This window comes from Cyanistes caeruleus, unplaced genomic scaffold (assembly GCF_971803275.1).
Source record: "Cyanistes caeruleus unplaced genomic scaffold, bCyaCae1.hap1.1 HAP1_SCAFFOLD_65, whole genome shotgun sequence".
Lineage (NCBI taxonomy): Eukaryota > Metazoa > Chordata > Aves > Passeriformes > Paridae > Cyanistes > Cyanistes caeruleus.
The window spans coordinates 3,825,968-3,843,529 of record NW_028255884.1 but is presented as its reverse complement, the minus strand read 5'-3'; the positions used below and the strand labels follow the sequence as shown (position 1 = coordinate 3,843,529).

General features: G+C 49.1%; 1 protein-coding gene across 1 annotated transcript in view; it reads right to left on the bottom strand.

Annotated features, from left to right (window-relative positions):
• The window catches only part of LOC111944753 (uncharacterized), a 245,903-nt gene that overhangs the window by 55,532 nt on the left and 172,809 nt on the right, over nt 1–17,562 (bottom strand). Inside the window, 1 exon segment of the mRNA XM_086872437.1 lies at nt 9,927–10,582. Within this exon segment, the coding sequence (XP_086728563.1) occupies nt 9,927–10,582 (656 nt within the window).

The window sequence follows — 17,562 nt, the reverse complement described above, 5'->3', positions numbered from 1 at the left end:
CCTCGGGGCCCTGCCTCTGGTCACAGCAGCCCCTGCCTGGCTCCTGCCACCCACACTCTGGTCAGCCCTGCCTGCTCCTGGACATGGAGCTCAGCCAGGGCTGGTGCTGTGTGGGCTTTGCTGGTGGTACCAGCCGGACACTGGGGTGAGAGCTCCATCTCTTTATTGGAACAGAAGAGCTGTGCTGGGCCCTGCCCTGGCAGGAGGGACCCACCTTCAGTCCAGGCCACAGAGCAGGGCGGGTCCCTTCAGGGACACAGGGCCTTGCTTTGGGTGGTGGCAGCATCTGCACAGCAGCAAGCTGGTAATGCAGCTGTGACAGGGACATCACGTATGGGCATGGAGATGTGAAATGTGTGGTGCAGGTGTCCCTGAGGGAGGTGTTTGGCCTTTCCTGTGAAGCTGCAGAGGGGAACCTGTTGAGAGAGGAGATGGCTGAGGCCCCAGCTGCAGCTGGCACACAGGGACCCTCCTGCACACTGCGAGATTCTCACTGTGCTCAAAGTTTCCCTCTGAAGACTGGGAGGTGAATGTGGATGGGCTTAGCAGCTGATCTGCAGGCCAAACAATTGAGTTAGCAAAAGGAGAAGTTGAGAAAATACAAGTTTATCCATAGCAAGGAAGAAAGCAAGGCAGTTAGCATGGAAACCAATAAAAAGGGATATAAGGGGTATTTGCAGTTGTAATAAATGGAATTGGTTTGTGCTAACTAAATTGTAACTGTTATTAAAGTTATTATTAGAAACAATCAAGAATCAGTGTTACAAAGCAGATGTACCCCTTTACAGATGTTACATGTCAAAATTAAGGTACAGGATGTAGTTTAGAAGATAAATGGTGTCTCAAGACCAAAACTGCCTTGAGATGGACCAAAATTAGAACAAATTTAGGCATTGGGCCTAAAGATTAGTAAACATAAAGCTAATTAATAGACTTACATAACACAATGCTCAGTATGTATGCACAAACCTGTAAGGTTATCCAAAGGACAACAAGGAAGAGGAGAAGCCTTCACCAAAAGACCACCAAAAGAAGACTGAAGACCCCCCTAACAACAACTGAGGCATGTGCTGTGAAGAAAAGTGATGTAAAGTCAGAAAAACTTAAAATAGGAGGGAACTTAGAGGAAACATTAAGGAATATGTATAAGCATACAGTATATAAGTTTAGCTTGAAGTGCTTTGTTTTGAACTTGAGGCAGGGTGGGAAGCCTCTGTACCCTGGTCAGTTTTGCTTATGCTTTAATCATACTTAATTACTAGCAGATTATTTATATAAATTTTAATTTTTATTAAACTGTATTATTTTACTAAACTGTATTCTTTTATAACACATTACTATTCAATTTAGTAAATTGTATTCATTTTTAATTAAACTGCCATTAACCCAAGGGACCTAGTTGTCAAAATTCTAATTTCATTTATAACAATATTTTAACAAAGAAGGCTGTTACAACAACATTGGTATTTACCAAACATGACACAACATGAGCTATATTAACAAAGAAGGCCCCTTACGGTGACAACATTCTACTGCTCAAACTGTAAAACATCTTTGTGTACTGATCAGGGGGTAACGATTTACTCTTTACAATCCTGATGCTGAATGTCTCCTGAGGAGGTCTGGTCAGGGAGAAGAATGAGCCCCTTGTGGGCTGCCCCTGTTTGGACAACCTGCTCCTCACCCCGAGCCTCAGCATGTCTGACATCGCCCAGCTGGGACTGACATCCCAAAACATTGAAAACATTTCTCTTTATAATTTTTCTTTATAATTAAAATCTAATTAATTAATAAAAATAAAATTTTATTTTTATAATACTATTATTCTGTATTTTTATAACCTAATTTTTATATTTATATAAAAGAATTGCTACGTTTTTAGCAACTAAAAACATTATCGGTCCTTGGTTCAAAGTAGCACATTTCCTTTCATTAATTAATTGACCACTATTTCTCCCTCTTTATGCTAATTACACATATTTTTAGTCCTTTGATCATCATTTTTATCATTTTCTCAGACAGGGTAAAAGGGGCCACTTTGGGGTCCATGGGGACTTTTCTGAGGAACATTTGGGGCAGTTCTGGGTCGGGGGACGGAACTTAGAGAGAACTTGGGGGTCTGGAGGACACATGGGGAGCCGGGAGGGCATTTGGAGCGGCATTTAGGGATTCTGTGAGACAATTCGGCGTTCGGGGGAGCACTTGGAGGTCCAGGGGGGCACTTGGAGGTCAGGGAGGGGAATCTGGGGGCCCTTCGGGGTCCGGGCGGGCACTTGCGGGGCTGTAACGGGGAATCTCTGGGTCGCGGGGGATGATGGGAGTTGTAGGCGCCGGTATAATGAGGCTTTATGGCGCCGCGGAGCATCACGGGAGTTATAGGCGCAGCTCCAATAGGTTCCGGTAAGGCGCGGGGCATGACGGGAGATGAAGTCCCGCCCGGAATAGCGCTCTATGGGCGCCACGGAGCATGATGGGAGCTGTAGTCCCGGAAGTGGCTCCGAAGGCGCGTTCGGCGGTGTGGGGAAGCGCTTGGAGAAGACTTCTGCGTCCGAGCTGCAGGTGCTCTGGGCGAATGTACACGGCTCGGGAGCACTTGGGGGGAACCTGGGGAGCTGTGACCGGGCTCTTTAGGGCGCGGGGCACGGCAGGAGGTTTGGGCGCGGAACTGTGTTGTGGGATGATGGGAGATGAATTCCCAGGAGTGGCTGGAAGGGGAATCTGTGGGGTCGGGAGCATTCAGGGATCCAGGGACACTTTGGGGGGCCTCGAACGGGCGCTGAGGGGGCACTCGGGGATCCTGAAGGGTCTGGGGGACACATGGGACATATGGGGGGCGATCCCGGGGTTCTGGGGAGTGCAGGGCATATTCGCAGTTCCTCACAGCCTGGTCTCAATTGCCCCCTGGAGGCTCCTACTGACTGCCAGTCTGATCCCAGTCTGATCCCAGTATGATCCCAGTATGATGTCAGTACACAGCCAGTGCAATCTCAGCCACTGCCAGGATGATCCCAGTCCAAACCAGTCCCTGCCAGTGCTGCCACTCCTGGGATCCCCCAGCCCTCTCTGCGTTCCCCTCTCCCACATCTCCCCAGAGGAGCCCCAAGGGCTGGCAGTCCCCAGCCAGGGTCCCCAGCCAGCCCCAGGTTGGATCTGCAGCCCCCAATTTTCCCAGTTTCCCTCTCCTTTTCCCCGGGCCGGGTTCCCCCCGTCCCCAGCGGGTGGGAGCAGCGGAGAGCCCCGCGCTGCCCATCCCGACCTGTCCCGGCTCCATCCCCGCTCCTGCCGTGGGCTGTGAGGGGTTTGGGAACGGGGCACCGAGGGTGTCACTGCTCCTGGGGGAGGAGGAGGAGGGATGGAAGAGGAGGGATGAAGAAGGAGAGTGAGAGGGGATGGAAGTAGGAGCACGAGGTGGGGTTAGGGAGGAGGCGGATGAGGAGGGATGGAAGAGGAGGGACAAAGGAAGATCATAGAAAGGAGGAGGAAGCACGAGGTTGAGCACTCCCTGAATTCACAGCCCCCCAACCGTGGGATCATCACCCCCCATCCCAGAAATGACAGGAGAGGGGGAGCTTGGCCCAGATAACCTGGAGGGTTCCTGGGTTGGGTTTTTTCGTGGGTGATGTTTGAAGAATGAAGAACTAAAAAGCTGAGTGGAAAATGCCCCTTGGGGGGACACTGGGGGGTCCCAGCATCCCTAAGTGGGGAGGTCGAAACGGGAGGAACTTTTTGGATTCCTGGCACTTTCAGCAGGCTGGGGAGGGAAGGGACCGAGTAAACGGGGAACCCCCAGTACAAGCGTGACCCCCAGCAGCTGGGACAGGGGGGAACCCCTGAACACCAAAGGGGAGAGAGCAGAGACAGGGAACTCCTGGGAGATATTTTCAGGGCTGAATCTTGGTGTTTGAGGGGTTTATATGGGCACCAGCTGCCCAGTGACTTCTAAAGGTGGACTTGGAGAGAAGAAACCCCTTAATCGTATGTGCTTATGAATTGTATTTTTCCCCAAACCAGGATTTCCCATTCCCAGACCTTGGCCAGATGGAGAAGGAGGCTGTGAGGAAGAGGAAGATGTCCCAGGACACCCAGGCAGGTGAGGAGGAAGTCAGTGCCCCTTTCCCCCTCTCTCCTGCTCCATCTCCCAGCCCAGCCTGGCCCCCGGCTGCAGGACAACCCCGCTGCCGACGCCGTCCTGCCGGGGACGCATTGGGGGGATCTCCTTCCCCTTCCCTCTGGCACGGAGGCAAATCCCATCCTCTCCTTGTCCTTCCTCCCCCAGACAAGGAGCTGAGGATGGAGACCAGAGAGGACAAATCCCCACGGCAGAACCTCATGGAAGAGGCCACTGTGAGCAGCTCTACGGTGCCGGAATCCAATGGGGAGGAAAATCCCCGGAGATCCCGCAGGAGGAGGGGCTCCAAACCCATCCCAGGGTGCTCTGAGGAGGAAAGACCCACCCTGTGCCGGGAAGGCGGCCAGAGATCCAGCCAGGGCTCTGAGCTGGTGGTCCATGAGCAGCTTCAGGATGGGGAGAAGCCCTACAAGTGCTTGGAGTGTGGGAAGAGCTTCAGCCAGAGCAACAGCCTGATCCGCCACCAGATGATCCACACTGGGGAATGGGCCTACGAGTGTGGGCAATGTGGGAAGGGCTTCTACTGCAGCTCCCAACTCGTCCGTCACCAGCGCATCCGCACTGGGGAGAGGCCCTACGAGTGTCCTGAGTGTGGGAAGAGTTTTCACAGCAGCTCCAAACTTGTCCTGCACCAGCGGATTCACACGGATGAGAGGCCCTTCTGCTGCCCCGACTGTGGGGAAGGCTTCAAGCAAAACTCCAACCTCATCACCCACCGGCGCATCCACACTGGGGAGAGGCCCTACAAGTGTGGGGAATGTGGGAAGAGCTTCAGAAACAGCTCTAACTTGATCATCCACCAGAGGATCCACACTGGGGAACGTCCCTATGAGTGTGGGGAGTGTGGAATGACCTTCAGCCAGAGGTCCCATCTGACCAAGCACCAGATGATCCACACTGGGGTGAGGCCCTATGAGTGTCCTGAATGCAGGAAGAGGTTTCAGACCAGCTCAGATCTCCTCGTGCACCAGCGGATTCACACGGATGAGAGGCCCTTCCGCTGCCCTGAGTGCAGGAAGGGCTTCAAGCACAACTCCACCCTCATCAGGCACCAGCGCATCCACACTGGGGAGAGGCCCTACGAGTGTCCCCAGTGTGGGAAGAGCTTCACCCAGAGATCTCACATGACCGAACACCAGCAGAGGCACCGGTAAGGGAAGCCCTGCGAGTGCCCCAAGTGCAGGTAGAGCTTCGTGCACTGCCCCAGCTCCATCCCCATCAGAGGACCCACGTTGGGCAGAGCTCTGATGACCCACGTTCCCAGTGATCTGTGTTGGGAACACACTGGGCTGGTGGACATTTTATTTTAGTTCTGTCTCTTGATTCATCTTCATCCCTATAAAAGAGACAAAATTTGGGTAGAAGTCTACAAATTCGTCAAAGGCATCTAAAGCCTCACTTTTTAGCAGTGCTTTAAGGGAATTTGGGATTCAAGTAGATACTTGGGAGGACTTGGGGATTGTGGGGGTATCTGTTGTAGTTTTCTCCATTTCTTGTCACTCAAAGAGATGAGAGGGTTCAATCTGTCACCTCAAAACCACTCAATGCCACTGAATTCTACTCATTCCCACCCAGAATTCCTGGATTCCACAGCTTTTCAGGGTATGATGTCTTAAGTTTTAGCTTTCATATTTTTCATATTCTGCACTGCCTTGGATTGTAGTTTTGAACTTCCTATTAAGTGTTAGTGAGCTCTCTTCACAGAGTAGGTAGACAAAACAATTCCTTTTCTAGCTTCATACCAAGGACAGTTGTTACAAGTTCCATGCCCAAGAGCATGAACAAGGGTGGACTGAAGAGAGAAAACAGGAAGGATGTGACTTCATCATCTGAAGCTGTAACTGGACAATGAACCCAAATATGCAGATGGACCTAAACTTCTGAAAATGTGAGACCTTGTGATCGCTTGTCCTGGCCTGGCTCTTGTACTGCCTATGGTGTATTTAAATCCTTCTAATAAACTTTATTCTTAACTCTCTTTGGGCTGTTCTAGGCCAGCCTTCTGAAGGCATCAGGTGGAATGGGGTTGGAAGGGGATTGGGTGAAGTGGGATGCAGATCAGGAGGGGTGAGATGGGCATTGGGTGGGGCAGGATGGGTGGGATGGAATTTAGGAGGTGTGAAATGTGGGAAATAGAGCTTGGGAAGGCATTTTGCTGTCCAGCAGGGATGGGATGGGTTGGGGTTGGGATTGGGGAGGTGGGGTGCGGTCTGCAAATGAGACAGCCGAAATTTGGGGATGAGAAATGGACAGGGTGCCCATTACTGAGTGAGGTTTTGTGTGAGGTGCCCCTGCCCAGGGAGGCAAGGATTGAGTTTCAAATGAACACTATTAAAGTGAGAGGTGTGGGCAAGAGTGAATTCCATCCCTCTGCCTCAGAGGATGGGCCCTGTGAGCCCAGGAAGAAACTCCACCCTGGACCCCTCGTGGGGTGGCAGCCCAGGGATTTCTGATTGGGTTTGGGCCCCTGGGGTTTTTCCCTTGCTGTGTTCCCAGTGGTTCCTGACCTTGAACTCCACCCTGGTTGTCAAACCCCATCTCCCTGCCTCTGTTTGGGGCTGTCTCTGGATCTGAGTTTGTTCCTGAGCTGAATAAATGTTTTCCTGAGCAGAATCCCGTCTTGTTGGTGTCCCATGCCTGTTCCTGGCAACTGTGGCTTCCCTGGACATGATCCTGCAGCCTGGCCCCAGAATGCAAGACCTCACAAAATCAAGACCCCCCAGACCCCCCCAAAAATCAAAAAATTCCCTAAAATTTGCCAAATCCCCCGAAATTCCCTTAATTTCCATAAAATGCCCTTCTATTCACCCTCCGCTGCCTCCGCAGACGGTGCCTTGGGGACACCTCAAGGAATTTAGAGGGGGTCTCTCCTCCCCCGCCACCCCGAAAAACCTGCTGCTTTTGGGAAAAAAATTCCCCAAAATCCTTTGGATTTGTCATGGGGTAGCTTTACCTTTAAGACAGCTTAGAAAGAGGGGAAGTTGAAGCTGCTGGTGGCTGATGCGAGTTTTTCCTCCTGACCAATTATCAGTCATTTCCAAAAATTGACAGCAGATCTGACCATTAAAAAGTGAATTCAGCTTGTAAACACCTCCTTAAGAAGTACAGACAGAATTCTCTTGCCCTCTCTGGTTTCCGGCGTTTGAAGAGGTAACAGGCTCTGTCTCGGCCTCCTCCCCCCCTCTCCAGGCCGCCAAGGCCACGGGGTGGAGGGGGGGAGGGGGAAGAGAAGCAGCGCTGGTCAGCCGAGCTTGGTTTTCAGTTTTTGCTGCTAGACTGAAACTTAACACCATGAACTCTTGCAGTTTTCTTAAAGCTTTTAATTCTTTTACTACCTGGATAAACATACAGATTACTCCTTTTCTCAGAAAGACAGAGAGAGAGACAATCAACATAGAGGAGACATCATAGAACTACCAAAAACAGTGAAGAAAAGAGTTAAGTTTAAATAAGAAAGAGAGAATAAGGAGATGCTTTACAGCTGAAATATCTTTCTGTTAAAGCTATGGAGATGGACAATAATAGTATAAAAGACTCCTTTAATTCATGATAAGAGTATTAGGAGGAATGAGATATTCAAAGTGTAACTTTTGAGCAAAAGAGAGAGAGTACTTGTGATACTGTGAGTTGCTGGAATTGAGTGAAGATTTTGAAGCTTTGGGGGGCAAAGAGAAAACTGTTTTCCAGGAAGGCTCACAGAGACAAATGAAGAAGACTTCTGCCTTTGAATAACTTATCCTTAAAAATAAGATTCCTAAACTCTGTGACCCATACACACCTCGGAGATGTGAAATGGGAGGAGAAGATCTAATGACAGATTTCCGGGCAGCTGGCATTAGAGAAATAGAAAACTATGACAAAAAATAGTTTTCTCGTGAGAAACTCTGTAAGTTAACAGAAAGAGACTTCTGTTTCTCTACAAAGACTGATGAAAAGACTGTAACCAGAATTGAGACTGTTTTTAACCACCAAAGTTCTAAAGTTATTTGTCTCTATGTTGTCATGTGTACAGAGAAATAGTTAAGATGTGGAAGATAAGGGGGGTTTTCTGAAAGTTTATTCTGGTGTTCTTATTCGTGTAGTTTGTTAATAAACTGTCTTTATTCCTTTTAAGTTTTAAGCCTGTTTTGCTCTTGTTCTAATCCATATCTCACAACAAGAAATAAGTAATTTTTTTAGTTACTGGTTTAAAACCACGACACAGGGCCAGGCTGCAGGATCATGACCAGGGAAGCCACAGTTGCCAGGAACAGGCATGGGACACCAACAAGATGGGATTCTGCTCAGGAAACCATTTATTCAGCTCAGGAACAAACTCAGATCCAGAGACAGCCCCAAACAGAGGCAGGGAGATGGGGTTTGACAACCAGGGTGGAGTTCAAGGTCAGGAACCACTGGGAACACAGCAAGGGAGAAACCCCAGGGGCCCAAACCCAATCAGAAATCCCTGGGCTGCCACCCCACGAGGGGTCCAGGGTGGAGTTTCTTCCTGGGCTCACAGGGCCCATCCTCTGAGGCAGAGGGATGGAATTCCCTCTTGCCCACACCTCTCACTTTAATGATATTCATTTGAAACTCAATCCTTGCCTCCCTGGGCAGGGGCACCTCACAGAAAAACTCACTCAGTAATGGGCACCCTGTCCATTTCTCATCCCCAGATTTCGGCTGTCTCATTTGTAGACCCCACCCCACCTCCCCAGTCCCAACCCCAACCCATCCCATCCCTGCTGGACATCAAGACCCCCTTCCCAAGCTCTATTTCCCACATTTCACACCTCCCAAACTCCATCCCACCCATCCTGCCCCACCCAATGCCCATCTCACCCCTCCTGATTTGCATCCCACTTCACCCAATCCCCTTCCAACCCCATTCCACCTGATGCCTTCAGAAGGCTGGCCTAGAACAGCCCAAAGAGAGTTAAGAATAAAGTTTATTAGAAGGATTTAAATACACCATGGGCAGTAAAAGAGCCAGGCCAGGACAAGCGATCACAAGGTCTCACATTTTTAGAAGTTTAGGTCCATCTGGATATTGGGGTTCATTGTCCCGTTACAGCTTCAGATGATGAAGTCACATCCTTCTTGTTTTCTCTCTTCAGTCCACCCTTGTTTATGCTTTTGGGCTTGAAACTTCTAACAATTGTCCTTGGTATCAAGCTAGAAAAGGAATTGTTTTGTCTACCTACCCTGTGAAGAGAGCTCACTAACACTTAATAGGAAGTTCAAAACTAAAATCCAAGGCAGTGCAGAATATGAAAAATATGAAAGTTAAAACTTAAGACATCATACCCTGAGGAGCTGTGGAATCCAGGAATTCTGGGTGGGAATGAGTAGTTTTCAGTGGCATTGAGTGGTTTTGAGGTGACGGATTGAACCCTCTCATCTCTTTGAGTGACAAGAAATGGAGAAAACTACAACAGATACCCCCACAATCCCCAAGTCCTCCCAAGTATCTACTTGAATCCCGAATTCCCTTAAAGCACTGGTAAAAAGTGAGGCTTTAGATGCCTTTGATGAATTTGTAGACTTTTACCCCAATTTTGTCTCTTTTATAGGGATGAAGATGAATCAAGAGATAGAACCAAAATAAAATGACCACCAGCCCAGTGTGTTCCCAACACAGATCACTGGGAACGTGGGTCATCAGAGCTCTGCCCAACGTGGGTCCTCTGATGGGGGATGGAGCTGGGGCAGTGCACGAAGCTCTTCCTGCACTGGGGGCACTCACAGGGCTCCGCTTACCGGTGCCTCTGCTGGTGTTCGGTCATGTGAGATCTCTGGGTGAAGCTCTTCCCACACTGGGGACACTCGTAGGGCCTCTCCCCAGTGTGGATGCGCCGGTGCCTGATGAGGGTGGAGTTTCGGTTGAAGCCCTTCCTGCACTCAGGGCAGCGGAAGGGCCTCTCATCCGTGTGAATCCGCTGGTGCACGAGGAGATCTGAGCTGGTCTGAAACCTCTTCCCACACTCAGGACACTCATAGGGCCTCTCCCCAGTGTGGATCATCTGGTGGTTGGTCAGATGGGACCTCTGGCTGAAGGTCATCCCACATTCCCCACACTCATAGGGACGCTCCCCAGTGTGGATCCTCTGGTGGATGATCAAGTTAGAGCTGTTTCTGAAGCTCTTCCCACATTCCCAACACTCATAGGGCTTCTCCCCAGTGTGGATGCGCAGATGGGTGACGAGGGCGGAGTTTTGCTTGAAGCCCTCCCCACAGTCAGGGCAGCGGAAGGGCCTCTCATCTGTGTGAATCCGCTGGTGCAGGACGAGATTGGAGCTGCTGTGAAACCTCTTCCCACACTCGGGACACTCGTAGGCCCATTCCCCAGTGTGGATCATCTGGTGGCGGATCAGGCTGTTGCTCTGGCTGAAGCTCTTCCCACACTCCAAGCACTTGTAGGGCTTCTCCCCATCCTGAAGCTGCTCATGGACCACCAGCTCAGAGCCCTGGCTGGATCTCTGGCCGCCTTCCCGGCACAGGGTGGGTCTTTCCTCCTCAGAGCACCCTGGGATGGGTTTGGAGCCCCTCCTCCTGCAGGATCTCCTGGGATTTTCCTCCCCATTGGATTCCTGCATTGTGGTGCTGCTCAAAACGGCCTCTTCCACGAGGTTCTGCCGTGGGGATTTGTCCTCCCTGGTCTCCATCCTCAGCTCCTTGTCTGGGGGAGGAAGGACAAGGAGAGGATGGGATTTGCCTCCGTGCCAGAGGGAAGGGGAAGGAGATCCCCCCAGTGCGTCCCCGGCAGGACGGCGTCGGCAGCGGGGTTGTCCTGCAGCCGGGGGCCAGGCTGGGCTGGGAGATGGAGCAGGAGAGAGGGGGAAAGGGGCACTGACTTCCTCCTCACCTGCCTGGGTGTCCTGGGACGTCTTCCTCTTCCTCACAGCCTCCTTCTCCATCTGGCCAAGGTCTGGGAATGGGAAATCCTGGTTTGGGGAAAAATACAATTCATAAGCACATACGATTAAGGGGTTTCCTCTCTCCAAGTCCACCTTTAGAAGTCACTGGGCAGCTGGTGCCCATATAAACCCCTCAAACACCAAGATTCACCCCTGTAAATGTCTCCCAGGAGTTCCCCATCTCTGCTCTCTCCCCTTTGGTGTTCAGGGGTTCCCCCCTGTCCCAGCTGCTGGGGGTCACACTTGTACTGGGGGTTCCCCGTTTACTCAGTCCCTTCCCTCCCCAGCCTGCTGGAAGTGCCAGGAATCCAAAAAGTTCCTCCCGTTTCGATCTCCCCACTTAGGGATGCTGGGACCTCCCAGTGTCCCCCCAAGGGGCATTTGTTGCTCAGCTTTGGAGTTCTTCATTCTCCAAACATCCCCCCAAAAAACCCAACCCAGGCACCCCCCAGGATATCTGGGCCGAGCTCCCCCTCCCTGGGCACCTGTGGGATGGGGGGTGGATGATCCCACGGGTGGGGGGCTCTGAATTCAGGGAGTGCTGGACTGGGATATACTGGGCATGACTGAGGTCATACTGGGATAACAAGCACCTGACTGGGATCACTGGGAGTGTCTGGGAATGCCTATGGACATGCTGAGGGCAACTGGGATATACTGGGAGTGTCTGTAACCATACTTGGGATGACTGGGAACACACTGGGAACAACAGGAACCATGCTGGGGACAACTGGGAGCGAGTGGGAGTGACTGGGACTAAACTGGGGGCAACTGGGAGGAACAGGGAGCAACTGGAATCAGCCTGAGGGTAACTGGGATCACAGTGGCAGCAGCTGGGCCATGCTGGGCAAGACTGGGAGCATACTGGCAACAACTGGGACTGCACTCAGGGTGACTGGGGGTGGCTGGAAGCAACTGGGATCAGGCTGGAAGCACCTGAGGAGTGACTGAGAGCAACTGGGATATACTGGGAGAGACTGAAACCACAGTGCAGGTAAATGGGAGCAACTGGAACCACACTGGATAATCCTGGGAGCAGCTGTGCCCATGCTGGGGTCATACTGGGATCCTACTGGAACTAGCTGGGATCATACTGGGGGTGACTGCAAAGGGGCTGGCTGTGACTGGAACCATACTGGAGGTGACTGGGAGCAACTGGGCCCATCCTGGGAGTGACAGGGAGTCACTCTGGCCATGACTGGAACCATACTGGGAGGATCTGGGAGTGACTGGAACCATACTGGGAGTGACTGCGATTGTAGTGGGAGTGACTGGGATCATCCTGGAAGTGACTGGAACCACACTGGGAGTGACAATGGCTCCTACAGGGATAGCACTGGGAACCACTGGGATTACAGTGGGTGCGAATGGAACCTGACTGGGGGTTACTGGGAGCTACTGGGCCCATGCTGGGAGGAAAATGTGGACACATTGGGAGCAACTGGGATCAACTGGAAGGTACTGGAACCATGTTGAGGGGACTGAGACCACAGGTGGAATCATACTGGGAGGAAGTGGGAAAGACTGGGATCATTCTGAGGTAACCAGAACCTTACTGGGGCAACTGGGATATACTGGGAGTGTCTATAACCATACTGGGAACAACTGGAACCACAGTGGGAGAAACTGGGAGTGGGACTGTGCTGAGATGGACTGGGACTATTCCAGGGACAACTGGGATCACACTGATAGGAACTGGGAACAATTACAACCATTCTGGGATCACACTCAACTGGGATCATACTGGGATCACAGTGGGAGCAGCTGGGTCCATGCTGGCTGAGACTGGGATCCCACTGAGGGTGACTGGAATCATACTGGGATTGACTGGGAGTGGCTGGGAACAACTGGGATCATGCTGAGAGCAACTGGGAGGAGCTGGGAATGACTGGGAGCGTGCTGGGGCTGACTGGGATATACTGGGAGAGACAGGGAGTCCCAGGGATCACACTGGAGGCTACTGGGGTCACACTGGCACTGCCAGGGAGCAACTGGGGCCACTGGCCTCATACTGGGAGTGACTGGGATCAGACTGGGTGTTACTGGGATTAGACTGGGAGTTACTGGGATGATACTGGGAGTGGGAAAGAAACTGGAAAATTGGGGAAAAATGGAAAAAAACCCAGGATAAATTCAAGGAAAATGGAAGGGAAAATTCAGGGAAAAAGAAAAATATCAAGGTGAAATCAAAAAAAATTAAGGAAAAATCAGGAAAAAATTGGGAAAAATTTGGGAAAAACAGGGGAAAATTTGACAAAAAATTGGGGAAAACCAGGAAAAATTTGGGAAAAAAAAAGAGGAAACTGAAGAAAAAATTGTGAAAAATCAAGGAAAAAAAACAAGAAAAGAAAGTGCAAAAAAATGGGAAAAATCAGAAAAAAAATCAGGAAAAAATGGGGAAAAATCAGGAAAAAATAGGAAAATAAGGAAAAATCTGGAAAACACAGGAAAAATATAGGAAAAATATGGGGAAAACCAGGAATAAAACTGGGAAATAACTGGGAAAGGTCAGGAAAAAAATCAAGAAAACAAAGAGGAATAAAATCTAGGAAAAAATGGGAAATAATTAAAAAAAATTGGAAAAAAACCAGGAAAAAGCAGGGAAATTTGAGAAGAAATTGGGAGAACGCTAGGAAAAATTTGAGAAAAGAAGAGGGAAATATCAGGAAAAAGAAGGAAAAAATGGGAAAAGCATGAAAAAAATTGGGGAAAATTTGATAAAAATAAGGGAAAATATCAGGAAAAGAAAGACAAAAATCCCTGGGAAAAAAATCAGGAAAAAATTTGGAAAAATCAAAGAACAAACAGAAATACTTGAGAAAAATGTTGGAAAAAATCAGAAAAAAATTGTGAAAAAAGAAGAAAAATCAAAGGAAATAAGGGAAAAAAATCTGGAACAAAAAAAATCATAAAAAAACAATGAAAAAGAATCAGGAAAAAACTGGGAAAACCAGAAAAATTTGGGAAAGGAAAAGGGAAAAATCAGGGGGAAAAATGGGCAAAAAAACGGGAAAAACTGCAAAAATCAAGGAAAATTTTGAGAAAAGATTGGGAAAAAACTGAAAAAAAAATCAGGAAAAGAAAGAGAAAATATCAGGAAAAAAATCAGGAAAAATCAGGAACAAAATTTGAAAAATTGAGAAGTAAGAGGAAAGAAACCTAAAAAAATCACGAAAAATCAGTAAAAAAACTAGAAAATACAGGGAAATAATCAGGGAAAAACTATAAAAAAATTGGGGACTAACCAGGAAACAATTGGGAAAAGAAGAGGGGAAATCAGGAAAAAATGGGGGAAGAAATAGGGAAAAAATGGGTAAAAATGTGGAAAAAAAAGAGGAAGAAGACTGGGAAAAATTTGGGAAAAATTAAGGAAAAAATCAGGGAAAAAATGAGGAAAAGAGAACAGGGAAAAAAACCCCACAGATAAATGGGAAAAAACTGGGAAAAAGCCAGGAAATATTTAGAAAAAAAAGGCAAAAGTCAGGAAAAATTAGAAAAAAATGGGGGGAAATTGGGACAAATCAGAGGGAAAATTCAGGAAAAAAATGGGAAAAAAATTTGAAAAAAATTATGAAAAATGAGAGAAAGATCAGGAAAAGAAAAAGTAAATGAAAACTGGAAAAATCAGAAAAAATAATGAAAAAAATTGTGGGAAAATCAGGGAAAAATTTGGGAAAAATCAGGGGAAAAAACAGAAAATGAGGGAAAAATTTAAGAAAAAGTAGGGGAAAATCCAGAAAAATTTGGGAAAAGAAGAGGGAAAAATCAAGGGAAATCAGGAAAAAATCAGGAAAATTTGAGAAAGAACTGGAAAAAAAAACAGGAAAAAAATTGGGAAAAAAAGAGGGGAAAATCAGGAAAAATGGGAAAAAAAGGAAAGAAAAAATTGGGAAAAAATTGGGAAAATATTAGGAAAATATTGGGAAAAATCGGGGGAAAAGTGAGGAATATAAAGAGGAAAATCTGGAAAGATCAGGAAAAAACAGGAAAAAAGGGGACAAAAACTGGGAAAAAAATGGGAAAAATCAGGAAAAAACCAGGATGGAATCCAACTATCCCATTTTTCCATGGAATTTTGGGAATTGCCTGCCTGGGAGGTTGTGGAAGAATTTCCAGACCTGAGAATCCGGGGAGTGGGGAAAGGTGGAATTGCACCTTTGAGTGCTCCAGGTTTTTTGGAAGACTGATGGCTTGGTCCTCTTCCAGCTTCCAGAATATTGGAATGAATCCCACACCTCCTTCTGGCTGGAAATCATGGAAAAATCATGGAAAAATCATGGGAAAGCTGTGATTTAAATTCATGGAATTTTGCCACCAAAGCACCTTTTTTCCCACCAAAATTTCTATTTTTTTTCCCCAAATTTCAATTTTTGGGATAATTAAATGGGGAAGATAAGGAGAAATCGAGAAAAATAGGATAGAAATGGAGGAAGAACATGGAAAAGTCGGGGGAAACTACAAAAATATGGGGGGAAAACTGAGAAAAATGACAGGAAAAATGGAGCAAAAATGGGGGAAAATGGAGCCAAAATTAGGGAAAAAATTGGAAAAAAATAGGGAAAAATTGGGGAAAATGGGATGGAAATGGAGGAAAAATTGGGAAAAATGGGAGAAAGAAATGGAAAAAAATTGGGATAAAATTGTGGAAAAATGAGATAAAACCAGGATAAAAATGGGGAAAATAATGGGGAAAACTGAGGTAAAAATAGGAATAAAAATGGTAAAAATATTGCAAGAATGGTGGAAAATATGGAAGAAAATGGGGAAAACAGGAGAGAACATGGGGAAAAATGGAGCAAAAATATGGTAAAATGGGGAAATGGGAAAAAAAAATAGATTAAAAATAGAAAAAAATTGGGGGGAAAATAGGAAAACATGGGGAAAAAACTGAATAAGAGTGGAGGAAAAATAGGAAAAAAAAAAGAAAAAAATAGAGAAAACTGCGGAAAAATGAGATAAAAAAGGCAGAAATGGAGGAAAAAGGAAAAAAAATGAGGGAAAAGTTGGTGAAAAATAAAAAATAGGATAAAAATGACGAAAACTATATGGAAATAGGATAAAAATTAGGAAAATAGAGCAAAAATGGGATAAAAATGGGGAAAATTGGATAAAAATGTGGAAAACTGTGATAAAATGGAGACAAATTGTACTCTAATAGGGAATGACTGGGAGTGGTTTGGCTTATCGTGGGGCTCACAGGAAACTGGAGCCACACGTGGGGAGCAACTGGGCTCATGCTGGGAGCAGCCACTGCCGGCACCGGGAGCCCCGAACCCCTTTCCCGGCCATGCCGGACCCGCATCCCCCCGGCCCCTTTGCCGGGGCTCTGCCGCCACCGCCACCGGGACCCCCCAAAAACACCTCCCGGGGACCCCCGGGGTGCCCCCGAGGGGCATCTGCGGCTCGGCTCTGGAGCCCTGCCATCCCCAAACATCCCCCCCAAAAACCCCAAAGCCAGGGAGCCCCGGGGTATTTGGGGCGAGCTCCCCCTCCCCGGGCACCTGCGGGATGGGGGGCGATGGTCCCGAAGGAGCTGCAGATGCAGAGAGCGGGGAGCGCAGGTGGAGCCTCCTCTGCCTGCTCCAGCTCTTCCTCCTCCTGCTCCTCCTCTTCCTCCTCCTCTGTCCCTCCTCTGTCCCTGTGCGTGGTTCGGAGCCCTCGGGTGAGCGGGGCCGGGCCGGGACACGATGGGAAAGGGCTGGGTCCCCCCCAAACCGAGCTGGGGGCAGCGGAGCTTTGGGGGAACAATGGGAACGGGGCGGGACAGGGGAACAGGGGGAGGTGGGAGCACTGAGGGTCCCCCAGTTCACCCCAGGAGCCCCAAGCCCCGTCCCAGCCCCCCCAGTTCCCCCCGCAGCCCCGGCTGAGGGGGGCTCAGCCCAGGAGCCGCCGTCGTTCGGGGCTCCCCCGAGTGCAGGAACGGGAGAGTTCCCGGCTCGGGGAGGCCCCAGCACAGGAGGGGATCTTGTCCCTCTTCCAGGGCCTTTCAGGGTCTTCAGGCCCCTCTCAAGAGGAGTTTTTCTCTTTTTCAGGTTTTTTGGGGGGATCCCACCACTACAGGGGTGTTTTTTCCTCCCCATTTTAGGGTGTTTGTGCAGCCACAGCCCCACAAGCCCCTTTTGAGGGGGGATCATGACGGCTTTAAGTGACATTTTTAGGGGTGTCCCCACTCCAAGCCCCTGTAGGGGATGTTTTGTCCCCCAGGGTGAATTTTGGGGGCTCTCTCTACCATGGCCGCTTTAAGGGCCCCCGGTGTTGTCGGGTCCCACTGTAACTCCTCTTAAAAGGGCAACACCGCTCCCGTTGGTTCCGGCAGTGGAGCCCGGGAGGGGTTGGGGGTCCCGGGAGGGGTTGGGGGGTACCTGGGTGATGCCGATGAAGGTGATGGGGTCCCCATGCTGGGTATAAACCTTTGTGAGGGGTTCCTGGGGATTTTCAGAAGTTCTGGGTGGTTTTGGGGCCATTGTGGTTTTTGGGGGGTTCCCAAGGGGGTTTACAGGGGTCCTGATGGGGGAATTTGGGCGATCCCGGGGG